This window comes from Cnephaeus nilssonii (assembly GCF_951640355.1).
Source record: "Cnephaeus nilssonii genome assembly, chromosome: 2".
Taxonomy (NCBI): Eukaryota; Metazoa; Chordata; class Mammalia; order Chiroptera; family Vespertilionidae; genus Cnephaeus; species Cnephaeus nilssonii.
The window spans coordinates 108,357,145-108,375,499 of NC_137073.1; the positions used below are offsets into that span (position 1 = coordinate 108,357,145).

At 50.0% G+C, this 18,355-nt stretch overlaps 1 protein-coding gene across 2 annotated transcripts in view; it reads left to right on the forward strand.

Moving 5' to 3' along the window:
* LIFR (LIF receptor subunit alpha) overlaps positions 1-18,355 on the forward strand; it is a 106,888-nt gene that overhangs the window by 77,266 nt on the left and 11,267 nt on the right. For both annotated transcript variants that reach the window (XM_079793416.1, XM_079793417.1), the window contains exons 8-16: positions 308-437; positions 1,079-1,248; positions 3,602-3,747; positions 4,923-5,085; positions 7,412-7,482; positions 9,635-9,848; positions 14,261-14,440; positions 16,068-16,169; positions 16,937-17,104. In XM_079793416.1, coding sequence (XP_079649542.1) covers positions 308-437; positions 1,079-1,248; positions 3,602-3,747; positions 4,923-5,085; positions 7,412-7,482; positions 9,635-9,848; positions 14,261-14,440; positions 16,068-16,169; positions 16,937-17,104 — 1,344 coding nt within the window. The remainder of the gene's footprint in view (positions 1-307; positions 438-1,078; positions 1,249-3,601; positions 3,748-4,922; positions 5,086-7,411; positions 7,483-9,634; positions 9,849-14,260; positions 14,441-16,067; positions 16,170-16,936; positions 17,105-18,355) is intronic.

Genomic DNA, 18,355 nt, shown 5'->3' on the forward strand with positions numbered 1-18,355 from the left:
CCAAGGTACATGTCCTTAACCGGAATCGAACCTGGGACCTTTCAGTCCACAGGCCAACACTCTATCCACTGAGCCAAACCGGTTAGGGCTAATCTGTCATTTCTTATGTAATATGAACTCCGAACAAACATGCTATGGAAAGAACAGTAATTCCTGCATTGTTCAAAAAGTAAAATATAAACAGTACATTATCTCATTTTAAAGAAATGGTACAAAATATAATTAACATATATGAAACAGAACATTTTCAGGGAGCATATATGTAAAAATAAGTAAGTACGTGTTTTTTTTTTCTTTTTCCTTTTAGATCCACCTGATATTCCTCAAAAGCTGAACTGTGAGACTTATGATTTGAAAGAGATTATCTGTACGTGGGACCCAGGAAGGCCGACGGCTTTGGTGGGCCCTCGCAGTACAAGTTACACTTTGTTTGAAAGGTACGCGTCACCAGGAAAGGACGCCAGACTTCAGTAGCACCGAGTCCATCAGAAGGATGTCACATGACACAGCAAAATGCTCTATCTGTTTTACATTATGAGCAAGATAGAAAACCAGAGACTAGTGTAAAATGGGATATACCGCAGCTCAATGCGTGCAGGCTGGACTGGTCTCCTTTTTCACACAGCCCGGAAGGAAGAAGCCTCAAATACGAGCAGAGAGTATTTTCTCAGTAGCGGGCTTACAGCTGATTATTTTCTTCTATTTACTGTATCGTATACACTTTCTTCTCTGAGGATGTAGTACATCTATAATTAGAAATAGAAATACTTTGAAAACATTAATTACTAGAAATTTACCCATTCATTTTTTTTCCTGCACCATTTATCTTTTGCCATTTTGGTATTTAAAATAAAATTTTTTTTATTGATTGATTTTAGAGGGGGGGGGTGGAGGAAGAGAGAAACAATTGGTTTTATTGTTCCACTTATTTATGCATTCATTGGTTGATCTTGTATGTGCCCTAACTGGAGATTGAACCAGCAACCTTGGGGTATCGGGATGATGCTTCAACCAACTGAGCTACCCAGCCAGGTCTTGATATAATTTTAATATTTCTTATTCCTCTCTTAATTTTCAGTTTTTCTGGAGAATCTGTTGAATTTAAAAGAGTTGTAGCACCCATAAATGAAAGCTATCAGTTATTCTTTCAAGTGCTTCCAAATCAAGAAATATATAATTTTACTTTGAATGCTCTCAATCCTCTGGGTCAATCAGAATCAACGATTTTCATCAACGTGACTGAGAAAGGTGAGCTGCTACACAAACCAGTGTTTTGTAGTAACTTTAGAAGTGGCAAAATATCTTGAGATTAATGAAAAGTCCGTCTAGGGATTACTTTTTACTGATTATTTTCTGTATAATTACTTAGTATTAATCTTGTAAATGTCATTTTAAAATGTGTAATTTCAAGTTTCACCGTTTTATTGAATCCAGGTAAAATTTTGAATGTTATTTCATTTGCATAGAAACTGTCAGTGGCTTTATCTAATAGTTTTTGATTTCTGAAAAAAAAAAAATTTGCCCAGTTTTTAAAGATTTTTTGTTTTGAAATAATGGTAGGTGGTTGCAAAAAAATAATAAATTAGAGCCCTGTGACCCCTTCTCCTGGCTTTCCCCGGGGGTAACACCTGATGTTACTGTAATACAATATCCAAACGAGGCACCTGACCTCGGAACAATACTGCGAACCACACTGCCAACCTTGCCCAGGCCCAGTTTTCACCAGTTTTTATATGCATTCCATTATGTGTGTGTGTGTGTGTGTGTGTTTTGCGTACGTGTATGTATGTAGGTCCATGTGATCGGATTTATGTTTAGATTCACGGAACCGACACATTCAAGACTGCTGTCCCCACGAAGGCACTTCCTCATGCTGTCCGTTTAACACCGCCCCCATCCCCCCCACACACTTTCACATCCCTGTCCCTGGGGACGCAGCAGCCGATCTGTTCTTCATCTCTATTGTGTTGTCATTTGGAGAGTGTTATATGAGTGGAATCGTGCCGTGTATAACCTGTGGAGGTTGGCGTTTTTACTAAGGGTAAATTTTGAGATCCATCCTAGGTGTTGCCTGGATCAGTGAATAGCTCACTCCTTTTCACTGCTGATGACTTCTTAATTTTTTGCCTATCCCATGAATCTGTAGCTTAAAATAGAGATAAAATATGGCCCAGCACTTTGGCCTTCATTCCCATGGTCATTCCATGTGCACCAGCCATGCCGGGCTCTGCAGCACGGAGATGGGCAGAGGCGGAGAAGGGCTCAAACCCGACGCCCTCTGGTATGGCCTGGCCGGTGATGGGCAGTGGTCCTGCTGCCTGGTTTGTTACACGTAAATCACCTTCATCCATTATTTCCTCCCATTGTCTTTCTCATTTCCTTGTTTTACTTAAGGACACGATGGCTACGTTTTGCCATTTCAACCTTATTCACCACATGACTCTTCCCCACCCTCAGACTCGTGTGTGCATTATCCCCAGCGTAGCACGCACTCTGCTCCGCTGTGCCAAGACCCCGACCTGAAATGCTTTCCTGCGCTCGTTTTGCCAGCTTTAGTCTGATTCTTCTTTCCAGGCTCATCCCCAGTCCCGTCTTCACTGTAGGATTCCCCTCACCATGTTTATGTCAGGACTAGAAGCCCGGTGCACAAAATTCGTGCACGGGGGGGGGGGTGTCCCCTCAGCCCAGCTTGCACCTTCTGCAATCTGGGACCCCTCAGGGGATGTCCGATTGCCAGTTTAGGCCCGATCCCCAGGGACTGCCCAAAACCGGCAGTCGGACATCCCTCTCACAATCCGGGACCACTGCCTCCTAACTGCCCCACCCCCCCGCCAGCCTGGTCGCCCCTAACTGCCCCCCCCCCCGTGCCAGCCTGGTTGCCCCTTACTGCCCCCCCCACCGGCCTGGTCGCCCCAACTGCCCCCCCACCAGCCTAGACACTCCTCACTGCCTCCCTCTGCCCACCTGATCACTCCTCACTGCCTCCCCCTGCCATCCTGGTTGCCCCCAACTGCCCCCCCTGCGGGCCTGGTCGCCCCACACAGCCTGCTGCTCAGTCATTTGGTTGCCACTCACTGACCCCCCTGCTGGCCTGGTTGCCCCACACAGCCTGCTGCTCGGTCATTTGGTTGCCCCTCACTAACCCCCCAGCCAGCCTAGTCACCCCACGCAGCCTGTTCGGTCATCCGTTCGGTTGCGATGGTCGCTTAGGCTTTTATATATATAGATTCCTGTGGTGCTTAATCTGTGTGCCCCACATTTAGAACTTAGCATCTATACTCTTGTTCATTTTCTTTCTTTTGGTTTGTCACACCCCCTCTCCCCCAGGTAAGTCAGGGGTTCCTTGCAGGTAGAGACTATGCTCTGACTACCTTTTAGTATTCCTGACACCAGTTCAGGAACCTGAGCGAGGTCGGTTCTTAAAAAATGTTGGCACGTTGTCGGCAGTGAAGCGAGGTTTGCGTTATTTCACAAACACTGAGCAGAATATTGTTGTTCAGCACTAACAATACCTCTCTTGGTCTTTATTTCCCTTGATTCTCATTTGTCATATCAGAAAATAGCTGTTAAAGTAATGAATCTTTAAAAATTATATTTACAGTTTCCCCCCATACTCCTACTTCAATCAGAGTGAAGGATATTAATTCAACAGCTGTTACGCTTTCCTGGCACTTACCAGGCAGCTTTGCAAAGATTAAACTGTTATGTCAAGTTGAAATTAACAAAGCTAATTCAGTACGGGAATTGGTGAGTAAGACTCTCCTGCAAACTTCCTTAGAGGTTATGATTGATAAAATACTTAGTTTTCAAAAATAACCAAGTAAATTTATATGCATAAGCTCTGACTATTGATTACAGAGATTTACTAAGAACCACGATATTACGTATGAGTGTAATGACAGCATTGTATGTGCACTTGGGAACAACTATAATACTGGCTACTACGGAGCATAAGTTTGACTTCTCCTCAGATGGTTTCCGGGTCTAGTGTAACACCTGGCATGTAGCTGGTGCTCAACAAATTTGTGAATTAGTGAGTGGCTTCTGCTGTAACCTTTAGCATCAGATAATGGACTAATTGGCACCCGAGAGAAGATGTGATTTTAAAACCGCTGAGTGCAGCTGCAGGAGCAAGTTATAATTGGTTATTATAAGTCAAAACATGACTTCTTAATACATTTTAAATACTTGGGTTGACTTTTATACGGCACCATCTTGTAATTGGTGGTACGTCCAAAATAAATGATACCGTACTTAAAAATTCATTTGGAAACTTACTAATGGTTTCTAGACTGTCTTCAGTTGCACTGCAAGCTGGAACTCTGAAAGCTCCTTTGGAGTGAGTACCCGGGGGATCCCAGGCCTCCCCGGGGTGTGCAAATCCTCAGATTTGTTTTGGATGGCTTCCTTTTAATTTTATTTCCTTTAAATATTTGTTGAATAGTCTGCACGTTGAGCACCAGATGAGCGGTGCTAAGAGCCTCATTGAAAAACAGGGCTAAGCTGAACGTGCTTCCAGGAAGCTTCCAAACACCACCTGAGTGACACCTGCAGCCCTCAAGGTCACCTTAGATCGCCCACGGACATTAAGGTTTACTGCATCACCACTAGCCGTCGATTTGCCAAACTTATATGCCCCTCTCCGCGTAATTTAACCGGCCATTATTCATTAGATTCAGTGTTTGGATAAAAGACACCTCCGTTTTGTTTATTGCTATTGCAGAGCTTAATTTCACTGATTTGGCATTTATATACGAATTACCATATGATAGGGGATGATCTTAGAGAGGCAAACTCACGTGGCTGTTCGGTCAATTGCTTACACATTTGGGAGGCTTTCTTATTTTTAAAAAGTGTGTATATATGTATGTATTCATACACACGTGATATTTCATGTGCACATATTGTTTGTTTTCTAACAGCGGAATGTCACAATCAAAGGAGTAGACAATTCAAATTACCTCATCGCTGTGGACAAGTTAAGTCCGTACACTGTGTATGCTTTTCGGATTCGTTGTTCTAGTGAAACTTTCTGGAAATGGAGCAAATGGAGCAGTGAAAAACAATATTTAACCACAGAAGCCAGTAAGTGAACAGAATGATTTATGGTTAATTATTACTATGGATCCTGACATGCCACAACTGTCTTTAGAGAAAAATGTCACCAAAGTGACTGAAAACAGGAGAGTGGGGAGACAAATTGGGTACTTACATAACGCCTGCTGGTAAAACATTATACAGACATTTTGAATGATGGCCTTTAAGGTTTCCTGATGCTATGGGAAATGCTGGGCATGTGCCGTGTGCAAGGATGAGGCTACCCTCCCTGCAAGTCATGTCTGTGTTAAAGTGATGGGTAGGAGACCACACTTGGAACCGTGGGGATATCGTGGCGAGATTTTTCTCACACGCTTTCCTCCTTTTCATGATCTAGATTGCCTTTCTTATTAAAAAACAAGTGTTAATGGAGGGAATTTGTTGGAATTTTTGTTTCTGACCTAGGCCTGAGAAATGGCTGGGGCTAAGGTCTCAAGCTTGTTTCCACGGTTACACCTAGAGCAAACTAGCTATGCAGTCAGGTAACTGGTTTTCTGACTACAATCCCCAAAGACAGAATAAGATTCAACCCCTGAACCCCAGTTGCCGGCTTTAAAACAGAAAGTAGAAATAGGTGTGGTTTTCAGGAATCATTCATCAAAAGACAGCACATTCTTTATTTGCATTATATGACAGAGGGGATATAAAACTCCTCCTCCCAAACTGAACAAACAGTACAACAAAAAGCGATGGTGGTTCATCGGATGTTGTGTCTCCACACGAAGACCGAGAGAGGAGAGGGGCTTTGCAGTGCGTGTAAGAGTTACTTGGATGGTCAGAAATGAATCCTGTGCATGAGTCCAGAGAATCCATTGCTCTGTGACCAGTTACCCACAACTCTGTGCTTAAAGCAGCAAACAGTTCCTGCCTCTCAGTGAGTGTCCCGGTCAGAGACTCAGGAGCAGCTTAGCTGAGAATCTCTCCTGAGTCCACGCACCCTGTGGGGGCGGCCTCGGGCCTGATTGGGGCCAGAGGGTCTGCTTCCCGGCGGTTCTCTCCCAGGGCCGCGGGCAGGAGCCTCCGTGCCTCCCGCAGGGCTGCTGGTGTCCTCCGAGCCTGGCAGCCGGCTGCCCTGGACCTAGCGATCCCAGAGAGAACAAGGCCGCCTCCACAACCTCCGTGTGGCCTGGCCTCAGAAGGGCCATACCCTCACGTCTGCCCTTCCCTGTTGGTCACACAAGCCAACCCTGATACGGTGTGGGAGGGACCCACAAGGGCAGGAACGGGACCCACAGGCGTTTGCCTTCGGTTGATGAGCTGTTGCAGGCGGAAGGGAAGGAGCATTTTGTTTATGCTTCATTGAGGGGAAGCCATTCATCATGTGACAAATACCTGTTGCGTACCCACCATGTGTCAGGAATTGTTCTGGCCTCCAGGGACAGAGCAGCAATAGAACAGCAATCTCTGCCCGTGGAATGCAGAGGATAGAGAATTTGAAATCATTATTTGTATTATATATCAGTATGCCGGGTGGTAGTGAGTGCCCCAGAGAAAAATAAAACCTAGGAAGGGGGCTGGGGAATGCAGATGGGGTGGGGGAGGGGAGTTGCAATCTTAAATAGGGTGACCTGGCAGGACCTCGGGAACAAGGTGACCCTGAGTGAGGGAGCCAGCGGGTGGTTTCTCAGGGGAAGGGAGTTCGGGCAGAGGAAGGGAGGGCGAGAAAGTCAGGGAGCCCGGGCAGGCGTCCTCCGCAGGTCTGAGGAGCAGCCAGGAAGCCAGTGTGTAGCCATGGCCGACAGAGGGGGACCCTACCCGGCACTTACAGCCTTGATGGGGCTGTTACCATGCTAAGGGGCCGGGTGTTTTGCAGGCGTTGAAAGCGTTTCCTTCTTCATTTTCTAAGTGGAAGCCACTGAGTGCTTCCCATTCTTTTTTTTTTTTTTTTAATTTCTTTATTGATTAAGTTATTACATACGTGTCCTCATCCCCCCATTATCCCCCCATTCCCCCCCCCACTCATGCCCTCACCCCCCTGTTGTCTCTGTCCCTTGGTTAGGCTTATATGCATGCATACAAGTCCTTTGGTTGATCTCTCCCCCTTACCCCCACCCTCCCCTACCTTCCCTCTGAGGTTTGACGGTCTGATCGATGCTTCTCTGTCCCTGGATCTGTTTTTGTTCATCAGTTTGTGGTGTTCGCTATAGTCCACAAATGAGTGAGATCATGTGATACTTATCTTTCTCCGACTGGCTTATCTCTTACTGAGAATTCCAAAAGCCTAGAAACAAATTGCAAGCACCACCATCTCAATCATGGACATCAACTGACGTGGTAGCACCCTCACATACTAACTTTTCCATCTCTTTCCTAGTTCCTTCAAAGGGACCGGACACTTGGAGGGAGTGGCGCTCTGACGGGAAGAATTTAATAATATATTGGAAGGTAACTATCTCATGTTTCCTTGAATATTTATGTGACTTGGTTATGGTAAACCACCTGACTTCCACAGGGTCCTGGGGCATCGGGGAGCCAGGATTCCTCAGACCTGCAGAACTGCTGAGAACGTACCCGGGCTCCTCGCCCCCTGATTCCTCCTCGCTGCTGCACCCCCGCCACTTTAGTGAGGGTCTCAGATCTCGGCGTTCTGTGCTGTGATTGACGAGGCCTCTAAAAGGCCTGAGGGTTTCATGGATTCAGTCCCTCTCACGTTAGTCAGAAACAAAGCCAGACGCGACAAGGTCGAGTCCTGACTATTTGTGTTGCCTTTTTTTTTTCTTTGATGAGTAGGAAACCAGTTTTTAAAATAGATTTTATATGTAATTTGTTTCCCTTAAATAAACGATATCATAATAATGACAGCTAAACTAGTTTTGTAAAATTTTAGATAAAATACGAATTGCATTATATTTTACTGTTTTTCCCTTCTAGTGGAATGAACATTTCTGTTGCTATAGTTTTTATCTGATTTATGAACATTAAGAACACCAACAGTTGTTTTCTACATCAGGTTTCACAATCGGATTCCTTTAAGTAGTGAATTTTGTTGTGGAAAGGAAAACAAGATTATTTTTGCAAAACTTTGACATCACTACGGCTTTGAGGGGTGAGGCCTGAGCGTAGAAGTCCCATTGCTCAGAGGTCGTCTGGATGGGACTTGCGTCCCTTAGCCACCCGCGGCGGCCTGTCAGGCCTCACAGTAATGGTAGCGTTTGCCCAAGTTACTCCAGTGTGGGGGAAGTTCAGAATATTGTTCAAACCAGATGACTGTTTAACCGAGGATTAAAAGTGTTGAAGTGATTCAGACTAACTGCAGCCACGAGGTTAATTGTTCTGCCATATTTGGGTAGAAATTACGTTGTTTGGGACATGTTGAGGTTTCTAAACATGTGTCACTGGGATGTCCGAGGCGAGCCCAGTGGGCGATGGTTTGAAGTAAGGCTCTGAGCTCAAAGAGATGGGAGCTGGAGACAAAGCCTTGTGGCATGCGGGGGGCGGGGGATAGAAAAATAACACAGTAGTTAATAAGCAACAGTACAAGAATTAAACTGTGTTGCCCAACCCCGTATAAGTGGGATCCCTGGGGAGGTATGCAGGTGGGAAGGGGTGGGGTGGGACCCGGGGAGGTGGCAGCGTATACAGCCCAGCAAAGCAGGCGGGGCCAGCGGAGGAGACAGAAGGCCCGAGGGCTAGGTGGCCAGAAGGAAACAATGCACAATTTCTGTAATGAGCATGTGCCCCCTTAAAATGAGAAAACAGTGCATGTTTTAAAAAGCTGTGATGCCATACTTGTTAATGTTTTGCTTTTATATAGAGCAGTGCTTCTTGGAACTTTGTGGTTGGCTTCTGAAAAATGTGAGGTTAAATAGCTTTTTTAAATATCTACACTAATAAAAGAGAAAGATGCAAATTGACCGTACCTTCACAACACCCACCAGCCAATCAGGAGTGAGTGTGCAAATTAACCCAACAAAGATGGGTTAATTTGCATATGCAGGCGCTGAGCGGCCGGGGGCGGTCTGCACTGCCCCAGCTGCTCCAAGCCTCCGGGCTGCGTGGGAAGGTGGAAAGGCGGCTCCGGGCCGGAGCGAAGATGGTGCCAGCAGCCAGGGGAAGGAAGGCCCATTCTTGCACAAATCTTCGTGCATCGGGCCTCTAGTATTTTTATTGATTTCAGAGAGGAGGGGAGTGGGAGAGAGAGAAACATCAGTGATGAGAGAGAATCATCGATCGGCTGCCTCCTGTATGCCCCCTACTGGGGGTTGAGCCCGCAGCCCAGACATGTGCCCTGACCAAGAATTAAATTGTGACCTCCTGGTTCATAGGTCCACACTCAACCCCTGAGCCACACTGGCCGGGCTAAATATTGTTTTTCGTGTACTCAGTTCTTACAGTTTTGTGTGCTCGTATTGCTCACAGCACTCGTCATTCTCCTTGTCTCACCTTCCTGGTTTGCCCAGGTCTTCGTGGATTTTATACTGTTGGTGACAGCATCCCCTTTTCTGACGTTATATTGTCGTGATAGTGTAGTGTTCAGGTTGGACTCGATGGTCTATTTTGCAGGGCTTTGTCATAAATTGCTTTCTGTTTTTCATAGCCTTTACCCATGAATGAAGCTAATGGGAAAATCCTCTTCTATAACGTATCCTGTTCGTCAGAGGAGAAAACACAGTCCCTCTCTGAGATCCCTGATCCTCAGCACAAGGCAGAAATGCAACTGGACAAACATGACTACATCATCAGTGTGGTGGCAAAAAACTCCGTGGGCTCCTCGCCGCCTTCCAGAATAGCCAGCATGGAGATTCCAAACGGTGAGTGCGTAGGGAACGTAGTGCCTGAGAAGGGGAACGGGAGTGAAGTTTTTGGAAAGGGTGGCTTGCTCCCGTCCTGCTGCTGGTATACAAGGAGGGACAGACCGGAATACTGCTCACTGAGACCCAGTCATGAGTCTCACCTTGACGCATCTGCGGCTGGACAGAGAACTCCGCTGCCTGTTACTCTAACGCATCATGTTGGAGGGTGACAGTCGTGGTGTTACTCTTAGGAAGAATGCTGTAACAGTTTATTCAGACACCGTTTTTATCTACCTCCCCAACAGCACGGGAGTTGATTCTATGTCAGCTAGGCTGTTTCCTGTCGGGCAGGAAAAGATAATCAGTGCAAATATGTTTTTATTGTTTTCCGAGAGAGAGGAAGGGAGAGGGAGAGATGGAACCATCGATGAGAAACATCAGTCGGCTGCCTCCTGCACGCCCCGACTGGGGACTGTGCCTGAAACCCAGGCAGGTGCCATGGCCAGGAGTCAAACCCTCTTGGTGCATGGGCCAAAGCTCAACCACTGAGCCACACCAGCCAAGCAAAAGATACTCAGTTTAAATGGATAAGACATTCTTTTAATAGGAATCCCTTATTGATAAGTTCTTCTTAAAGTCTAAATCAGACCTTCAGTATAAACTAATAAAAAAAAGTTGGTGTAATTTTTAAATTGCTTAATGCCTTCCTTTAAGTTTTATGGGTTAGCAGTGAGTGGGCCATTCCTCCTCGGCCACCTCGGCAGCTGCCTGAGTGGGGAGTTCACATACCACGTCACCTCTGCTTCGGATCAGCCCCTCTTCTGAGTTACCCCACCCCTTGCTGTTCGGCCCCAACATGGGGTATCTTTCTCTGACCACCCACTCCTAAAGGAAGACAGATTGGTCCAGGCAGGGCCCTCTAAGTATCTTTTCCATTCTGGCTCGAGGCAGTCTTATCACTTGTTACCGAACTGGTTCTGTGTTTGAGTGGATCGCCGGGGAATCAGGAGGGAGAGAGGAGCAAAGCACATTTCAGAAACACAAAACACCCACCCGGCCCAGTGTCAGTGCACACCTGGCTCCACACCCACCAGGCCCAGTGTCAGTGCACACCTGGCTGTCCTCACCCACCCGGCCCAGTGTCAGTGCACACCTGGCTCCTCACCCACCCGGCCCAGTGTCAGTGCACACCTGGCTCCACACCCACCAGGCCCAGTGTCAGTGCACACCTGGCTGTCCTCACCCACCCAGCCCAGTGTCAGTGCACACCTGGCTCCTCACCCACCCGGCCCAGTGTCAGTGCACACCTGGCTCCACACCCACCCGGCCCAGTGTCAGTGCACACCTGGCTGTCCTCACCCACCCGGCCCAGTGTCAGTGCACACCTGGCTCCTCACCCACCCGGCCCAGTGTCAGTGCACACCTGGCTCCACACCCACCAGGCCCAGTGTCAGTGCACACCTGGCTCCACACCCACCAGGCCCAGTGTCAGTGCACACCTGGCTCCTCACCCACCAGGCCCAGTGTCAGTGCACACCTGGCTGTCCACACCCACCAGGCCCAGTGTCAGTGCACACCTGGCTCCTCACCCACCAGGCCCAGTGTCAGTGCACACCTGGCTGTCCACACCCACCAGGCCCAGTGTCAGTGCACACCTGGCTCCACACCCACCAGGCCCAGTGTCAGTGCACACCTGGCTGTCCACACCCACCAGGCCCAGTGTCAGTGCACACCTGGCTGTCCTCACCCACCAGGCCCAGTGTCAGTGCACACCTGGCTCCACACCCACCAGGCCCAGTGTCAGTGCACACCTGGCTGTCCTCACCCACCAGGCCCAGTGTCAGTGCACACCTGGCTCCACACCCACCAGGCCCAGTGTCAGTGCACACCTGGCTGTCCACACCCACCAGGCCCAGTGTCAGTGCACACCTGGCTGTCCTCACCCACCGGGCCCAGTGTCAGTGCACACCTGGCTGTCCTCACCCACCAGGCCCAGTGTCAGTGCACACCTGGCTGTCCTCACCCACCAGGCCCAGTGTCAGTGCACACCTGGCTCCACACCCACCAGGCCCAGTGTCAGTGCACACCTGGCTGTCCTCACCCACCAGGCCCAGTGTCAGTGCACAGCTGGCTCCTCACCCACCAGGCCCAGTGTCAGTGCACACCTGGCTCCACACCCACCAGGCCCAGTGTCAGTGCACACCTGGCTGTCCACACCCACCAGGCCCAGTGTCAGTGCACACCTGGCTGTCCTCACCCACCGGGCCCAGTGTCAGTGCACACCTGGCTGTCCACACCCACCAGGCCCAGTGTCAGTGCACACCTGGCTGTCCTCACCCACCAGGCCCAGTGTCAGTGCACACCTGGCTCCTCACCCACCAGGCCCAGTGTCAGTGCACACCTGGCTGTCCACACCCACCAGGCCCAGTGTCAGTGCACACCTGGCTCCTCACCCACCAGGCCCAGTGTCAGTGCACAGCTGGCTGTCCACACCTGCCTGTGCCCCAGAGAGGGTGGCAGCAGAAAGAGAGAGAGAGAGAGATTGAGAGATGTGTGAACAGCCCCGAAGCAGATGACCACTGACTTAGGTATCTCATTGCTCTCAATGATGGGAAGCAGCTGGGTTATCTCCTAGTGCAAGAATGATATTGTTGCCTTTTCCATGTGTCTCCAGAGGACAGTGACCTGCAGAGCTCACAGCTCCTGGCCCTCCGCTCTCGCTCTTGACCTCCGGCAGCAGCCTTTGTCCCGGAGGGTCCCCTAGCGGCAGGCCTGCGGGGCAGCACAGGCTGACGTTGCAGGCTTTAACCTCACTGAGCCAACGCTGTTAATGCCCAAAGTCCTCTTTATTCTAAGCCATATTGTTGTCTGTGTTCTACAGTGGTTGCTTCATGAATGAAAATTTTGATCAGAAAATTTTTGGCTTTTTACCAAACCCTTAAACATACGTCAGTCATAGAAATTACAGCCATCCCTCAGTATGTGTGGGGATTGGTTCCAGGAAACCCAAACCCCCGGATGCTCACGATTCTCATAGGGAATGGCTAGAACAGTGCGTACAGGTGGCCTGCGCATGCTCGGATTCCCAGCCGCTGAGGAGATTACTGCCTTCCTGGTCATTTCAAAGAGAGCTATGGGCCTAAGACCAGGAGCTCTTAACGTTGTGGCCTAAAATTGAAGATCTCCATAGGCTGTGATGGATACTCAGTAGTGCTATTTTTGTCCTGAGGAGATAAAAGATTAAGCTACTCATATCAATGATTGGTGATGTGGGAAGTAAATACATTTCCCAAACTTAAAAAAAGATGTACTGCCTTCACCCTGATTGAATCAGCAGATGCAAAACCCGCAGACACAGAGGGCCGACTGTACTTCTTTCTCCTGTTACTGTGGACAAAGTGTCCCTCTCCCTCTTGGCCACGCTGTCCCAACCCACGCTAGTTTCTCACCCCCCACCTTGGGCCTCCCTTATCACCAGGCCCAGGTCCGACACAGCCTCACACGGGCCCCCTTCCCACCAGCCTCTGCACCTCACCCTTCCGTCTCCCACGGGCCCTGTTTAGGTTTCTGCCCCTCTGTGCCCATCCCGGCCATCCCATCCCATCCCATCCCATCCCACCCCATCCCATCCCATCCCATCCCATCCCACCCCACCCCACCCCACCCCACCCCACCCCACCCCACCCCACCCTATCCCATCCCATCCCATCCCATCCCATCCCATCCCATCCCATCCCATCCCATCCATCCTACCCCACCCCACCCCACCCCATCCCATCCCATCCCATCCCATCCCACCCCACCCCACCCCATCCCATCCCATCCCATCCCATTGCAGCAGATTCCTCCTCTCCCTGCCGAGAACCCCTGCAGTCCCTGTGGGGGGCGGGGGAAGTCTTCCAGGAACGAAGGGACAGGCTGGTACGGCCACACCTGCCTCCTGCTACTGCGCTCCCGCTCCGGCTCTGTGCTCCGCCCGGGCTGGGGTTACAGGCTCGGCCCCCGCTGCCACGGAGCTCGCACCCAGGGGGGTGACAAGAGGAGGGCGCAGCCTCGACTGTCCACTCACGCCCTGCCCCGTCCGGCCTGCCGTCCCCTCCGGTGCCCTCACTATGCCCTCTGCCCGAGCCTTCCCGGCCCTGGCCCTCCATCTTCGTGTCCTGGCCCCACTACCTCGCCCCCTGATCCTCCTGCCTTTTCATTCCTTTGTTTCAGCTGCTGAGTTCACCTGTATGCACAGGTGATTGCCATGGTTACAGCACAAATAGCAGAGCCCCCCTCCCACACTTACTCACGGGTTACCTCGCTGGAGCCCTGTTCTAAAATCTCTCTGCAGGGAGGGGAGTTTTCTAACTCGTGCCCATTTTCATGAGGTCTGCCTTACGTCATTATTCGTAACGCCAGCAAAACGTCCTCCTTTCTCGTTGAAGATGATCTCAAAGTAGAGCAGACAGTCGGAATGGGGAACGGGATCCTCCTCACGTGGAACTACGACCCCAACATGACCTGCGACTACGTCATTAAGTGGTGCAATGCGTCCCAGCCGCAGCCCTGCCTCATGGACTGGAAGAAGGTCCCCGCCGACAGCACCGAGGCCGTGATCCAGTCGGGTGCGTGCTCAGAGGGCTCCCCGGGGGCGGGGGCGGGGAGCAGCCGGCGGGGCGGCTGGTGTGGTGCAGGGACCCCTCTCCCACCCCGCTGGGCAGGCGTGGGCTGGCCAGCTTTTCTGGAAGGTGCTTTGGGGCATGCGTGTGTGAAAGGGTTCAGATCCCTCGATGTAGGAATTACTTGTCTAGGAGTTTATTCTAAGAGATAGAGAGCAGCACAGATACACAGCTGAGCATGCTCACCACAGCACTGTCTATCGTCGTCAACGTTGAACACAGCGAGTAGGAGAAGGAGCCGGTCCTGGCACTTGTATGAAATGGAGAGTGGAGCAGCCCTGAAGCGTGTGTGGAAGGTTTAAGAACATGGGAGATGCTCACGGAGGAGGCTGCAGAACTAGGAGTGGGGCCGCATGCAGTGTTACTGCCTGTGTTCGCCCGGGGCCCCGGTACCAGGGTCAGGGAGACCTGAGCACGAAGGCCCTGCACCCACATGACCACTTTGCCTGACGTCCATCAAGGGCACTGGGCGTGGCAGCGGGCACAGTGGGCGGGGCCAGCTCCCTGATGGCTAACCACCCTGAGCCCCTGGTGAGCTGCCCTTGAGGCCCTGTGGCCTGGATTAGCCCCGGGGGCACTTGGGAACCTGCAGGCTGAGCCAGCCTTGCCCTTGGGAATGAGTGCCCTCTTTCCATCCGCACTCTTCCTTCCAAGCAGCTGACCAGTGTTGTGTCTACCCACGGGGCCTGGATCCCGTAGCCCTCCTTCCCCCAGGGCTGGCCCGCCCCTGCTCGTGTGGTTCGAGAGCAAGCAGTGCTGGCTGTTCTCGTTCCCGCTGTCCCTGTCAGATGGTGGGGATGAGAGTCCTTTGCTAGATGACCATGTGTGGGGTCTGGTCACGTTCCGGGTCTGCTTGGAAGGCAGCCAAGCTGCTTCCGGTGCAGAATTGGCCAGGGCAGGGATGGTGGCCCCCATTATCCTTTCTCCCCGCACCTCCCAGCACCTCCCAGCTGGCTGCACCCACCCCTTTGCTGGGCCTCCCCTCGCGTTTCCCCCACAGGCAGCTCCTGAGCCTATCACACTGGTGTCGTGTGCTCTCCTCCATCGTCCTCACCTGGGCCTGGAGGGTTCTCGGGAGAGACTGGCAGGGGGAGAGGGGGGAAAGTGGGGTGGGGGGTGTGGAGTGGCGTAGAGAGGCACCGCCTTAGATGCCGTATCCGGATGGAAGTCAGAGCGGACGCCTGTGGGGTGAGGAGGAGCACCTTCCAGCCACGAGGCAGGGGAGCCGAGGCCCTACCGGGTGGAGAGAAGTTAGGTCACTTGCCCGAGGTCACCCAGCGCGGATTCAGTCTGCCTTTGCCTGGTTTTAAGGAACAAAATCAAAGCCTTGATCACCATTTTCCCCTTTTCAAGGTGATGTGTTATAATGCTGATGTGTTCATTACAATAAACGTGAATTTAATCTGTTTTGTCAGTTTCCACTCTGAACATTTCCCAGTTTTGAAAATATGGACGTATATCTTTTGTAATAAGAAAGCGTGTGTTGAAAATTTGCTTGGGCCGTTTCAGGGGAAGCTGCTCTAAGGTTGATATTTCTAAAACAGATATTCATAGCCGTGTGTCCCTCCTGCAGATCAGTTTCGCCCCGGCGTGCGGTACCATTTCTTCCTGTACGGGTGCAGAAACCACGGCTATCAGCTGCTGCGCTCTGTAATTGGATATGTAGAAGAATTGGGTAAGTTACGTGGGCACGTTTTCTTAGAGGTCAAGGTAACGTGAATGGACAACAGTTGGAGACTAAACGTAGATTAAATTGGGATGTTGAGTTCAAGGAAGGAAGAATAACGTGTGTGATACATTTAAAATTATTTATGGTTACTTATTCTTACTTCATTTAATGTTTGTATTTCACAAATTTATTGTCATTGAAAAAAATCTTATTTCAAAAATACTTCATTTGTAGGTAACACAAATTTAAACAGCTGTTAATTTATGCTAGACCATCACTAAAGAGGGGAAAATGCAAATGGAATCAGTTTGAATAGCCACTTAGAGATTTTGTGTAGGTTGCTGCCCTAGGTTGCAAGTTCTGCCTTTGCATGTTCGGTTGCTAGCTTCACAGCCCAAGTGTGTGTAGTAATATCTGTGATTAAATAGGAAATAAGCTTTTCATGTGAAGTGTAGCTCTTTTTTTAAGAAATATATTTTTGTTGATTTCAGAGAGGAAGAGAGAGGGAGAGAGAAACATCAATGGTGAGAGAGAACCAGTGATCGGCTGCCTCCTGCATGCCCCCTACTGGGGATCGAGCCCTCAACCTAGGCGTGTGCCCTTGACGGGAATTGAACCCAGGACCCTCAGTCCACAGGCTGATGCTCTGTCCACTGAGCCAAGCTGGCTAGGGCTAGCTTAGCTCTTTTTGAGCCTAGAAACTCATTAACTGTTGATGTCTTACTCTGCGTTGGTGAACTCTCCCTCAGCTGTTGACCGTTTCCCTTTTCCAGCTCCAACCGTTGCACCAAATTTCACCGTGGAGGACACGTCTGCAGATTCGATCCTGGTGAAGTGGGACGATATACCCGTGGAGGAGCTCAGAGGCTTCCTACGAGGCTACGTGTTTTACTTTGAAAAGGGAGAGAGAGACACCTCGAAGATGCGAGGTTTGGAATCAGGTAAGTTAGTCACTCCAGTGACAGTAGTGTTTCCCAGAAGCTCTTCATTCACTACAAATAACGGAGGAAGGAATGCTGCTCCTTGCTTGAATGCTGGTTTCCAAAACTCCGAAAAACGGGGAAGTGAAAATGCAGTCAGGTTATGACTATGAGAATGTTAAGGTCGGAGGTACATGATAAATGAAGTGTGCAGTCTTTCAGAAATTATTCGAGGTATTTATTCGGAAGCCTTGGACTCTAAGCCCCATCTCTTACTAGTCTGGCTTGACCCATACCATAGCATCTTATGAAGGTTACTTAAAAAAACAAACAAAAAAAACCCAGTCTTTCTGGACTTACAATAATGGAGGAGGAAATCTCAGGAACCCAAAGCATAGCTTCGGCGCCTCCTTTGTTTTCTGACAAACAGCCGCCCTCACAGCCACGGCCAAAATGAACTGAGAAGCTTCATTGCCTCGACTGGGGACGAGTGTATCCATTAGATCTTAAAAATACAGCCAACCCCTGACACCTGTACGTGCATGCCCAAAGAATTCAGAGAACTCGGAGCTCCCGGGTTTGCAACTACAGAAATACTGATGTCGGCTCTGGCTTTTCCCTACGTTGTGTTTCTGTGGGAGTCGGATGTTCCTTACTCGCAGCCACATTACTCAAGCGTGTCATCTGATCAGTCGGAGGGCGTTCATTTCCCTTAGTGACCTCTCCCCGGAAAGAAGCCACTTTGATTATTCAGTGCTGGGCTGACAGGTAGAGAAGGGCATCCGCGTGGAGACGCCGACCGGCCTGCGCCAAGTCCCTTCCCCGGAGCAGCTGTGTTAACTGCGCCTCCCAGTCACCGAGCCTGCATTTCCTGAGCCTTCAGAGTGGCCTGTGAAGGAGGGAACCCCTAAATACCAGATTCCACAGACATCAGAGTCTGCTGTAATTGTCCTCAAATGCTCAGAAATTTTACACTTGAGCCAGTTAAAATTCTAGCAGCTAGACTTCCAGTGCGACCTGGTGGATTGGTCAGTAAAATCAGAGTAAGACAGGAAAAACACAACAAGAATTCATAAAGCCACAGAGACAAAGAGAACTAGAGAGGTGGGAGTGCGCCAGGAAAGAGGATTTGGACATTGGGGGGCTGTTGGGAGGTAGTGGTGGGATCCAGGGGGCAGTCAGTGTCACTGAGAAATCATTGGATTCATCCGGAGGGGCCAGGATCAGAGCGAATGTCAGGATGGATCTGGGCTGGACATGCGGGGTGATGGA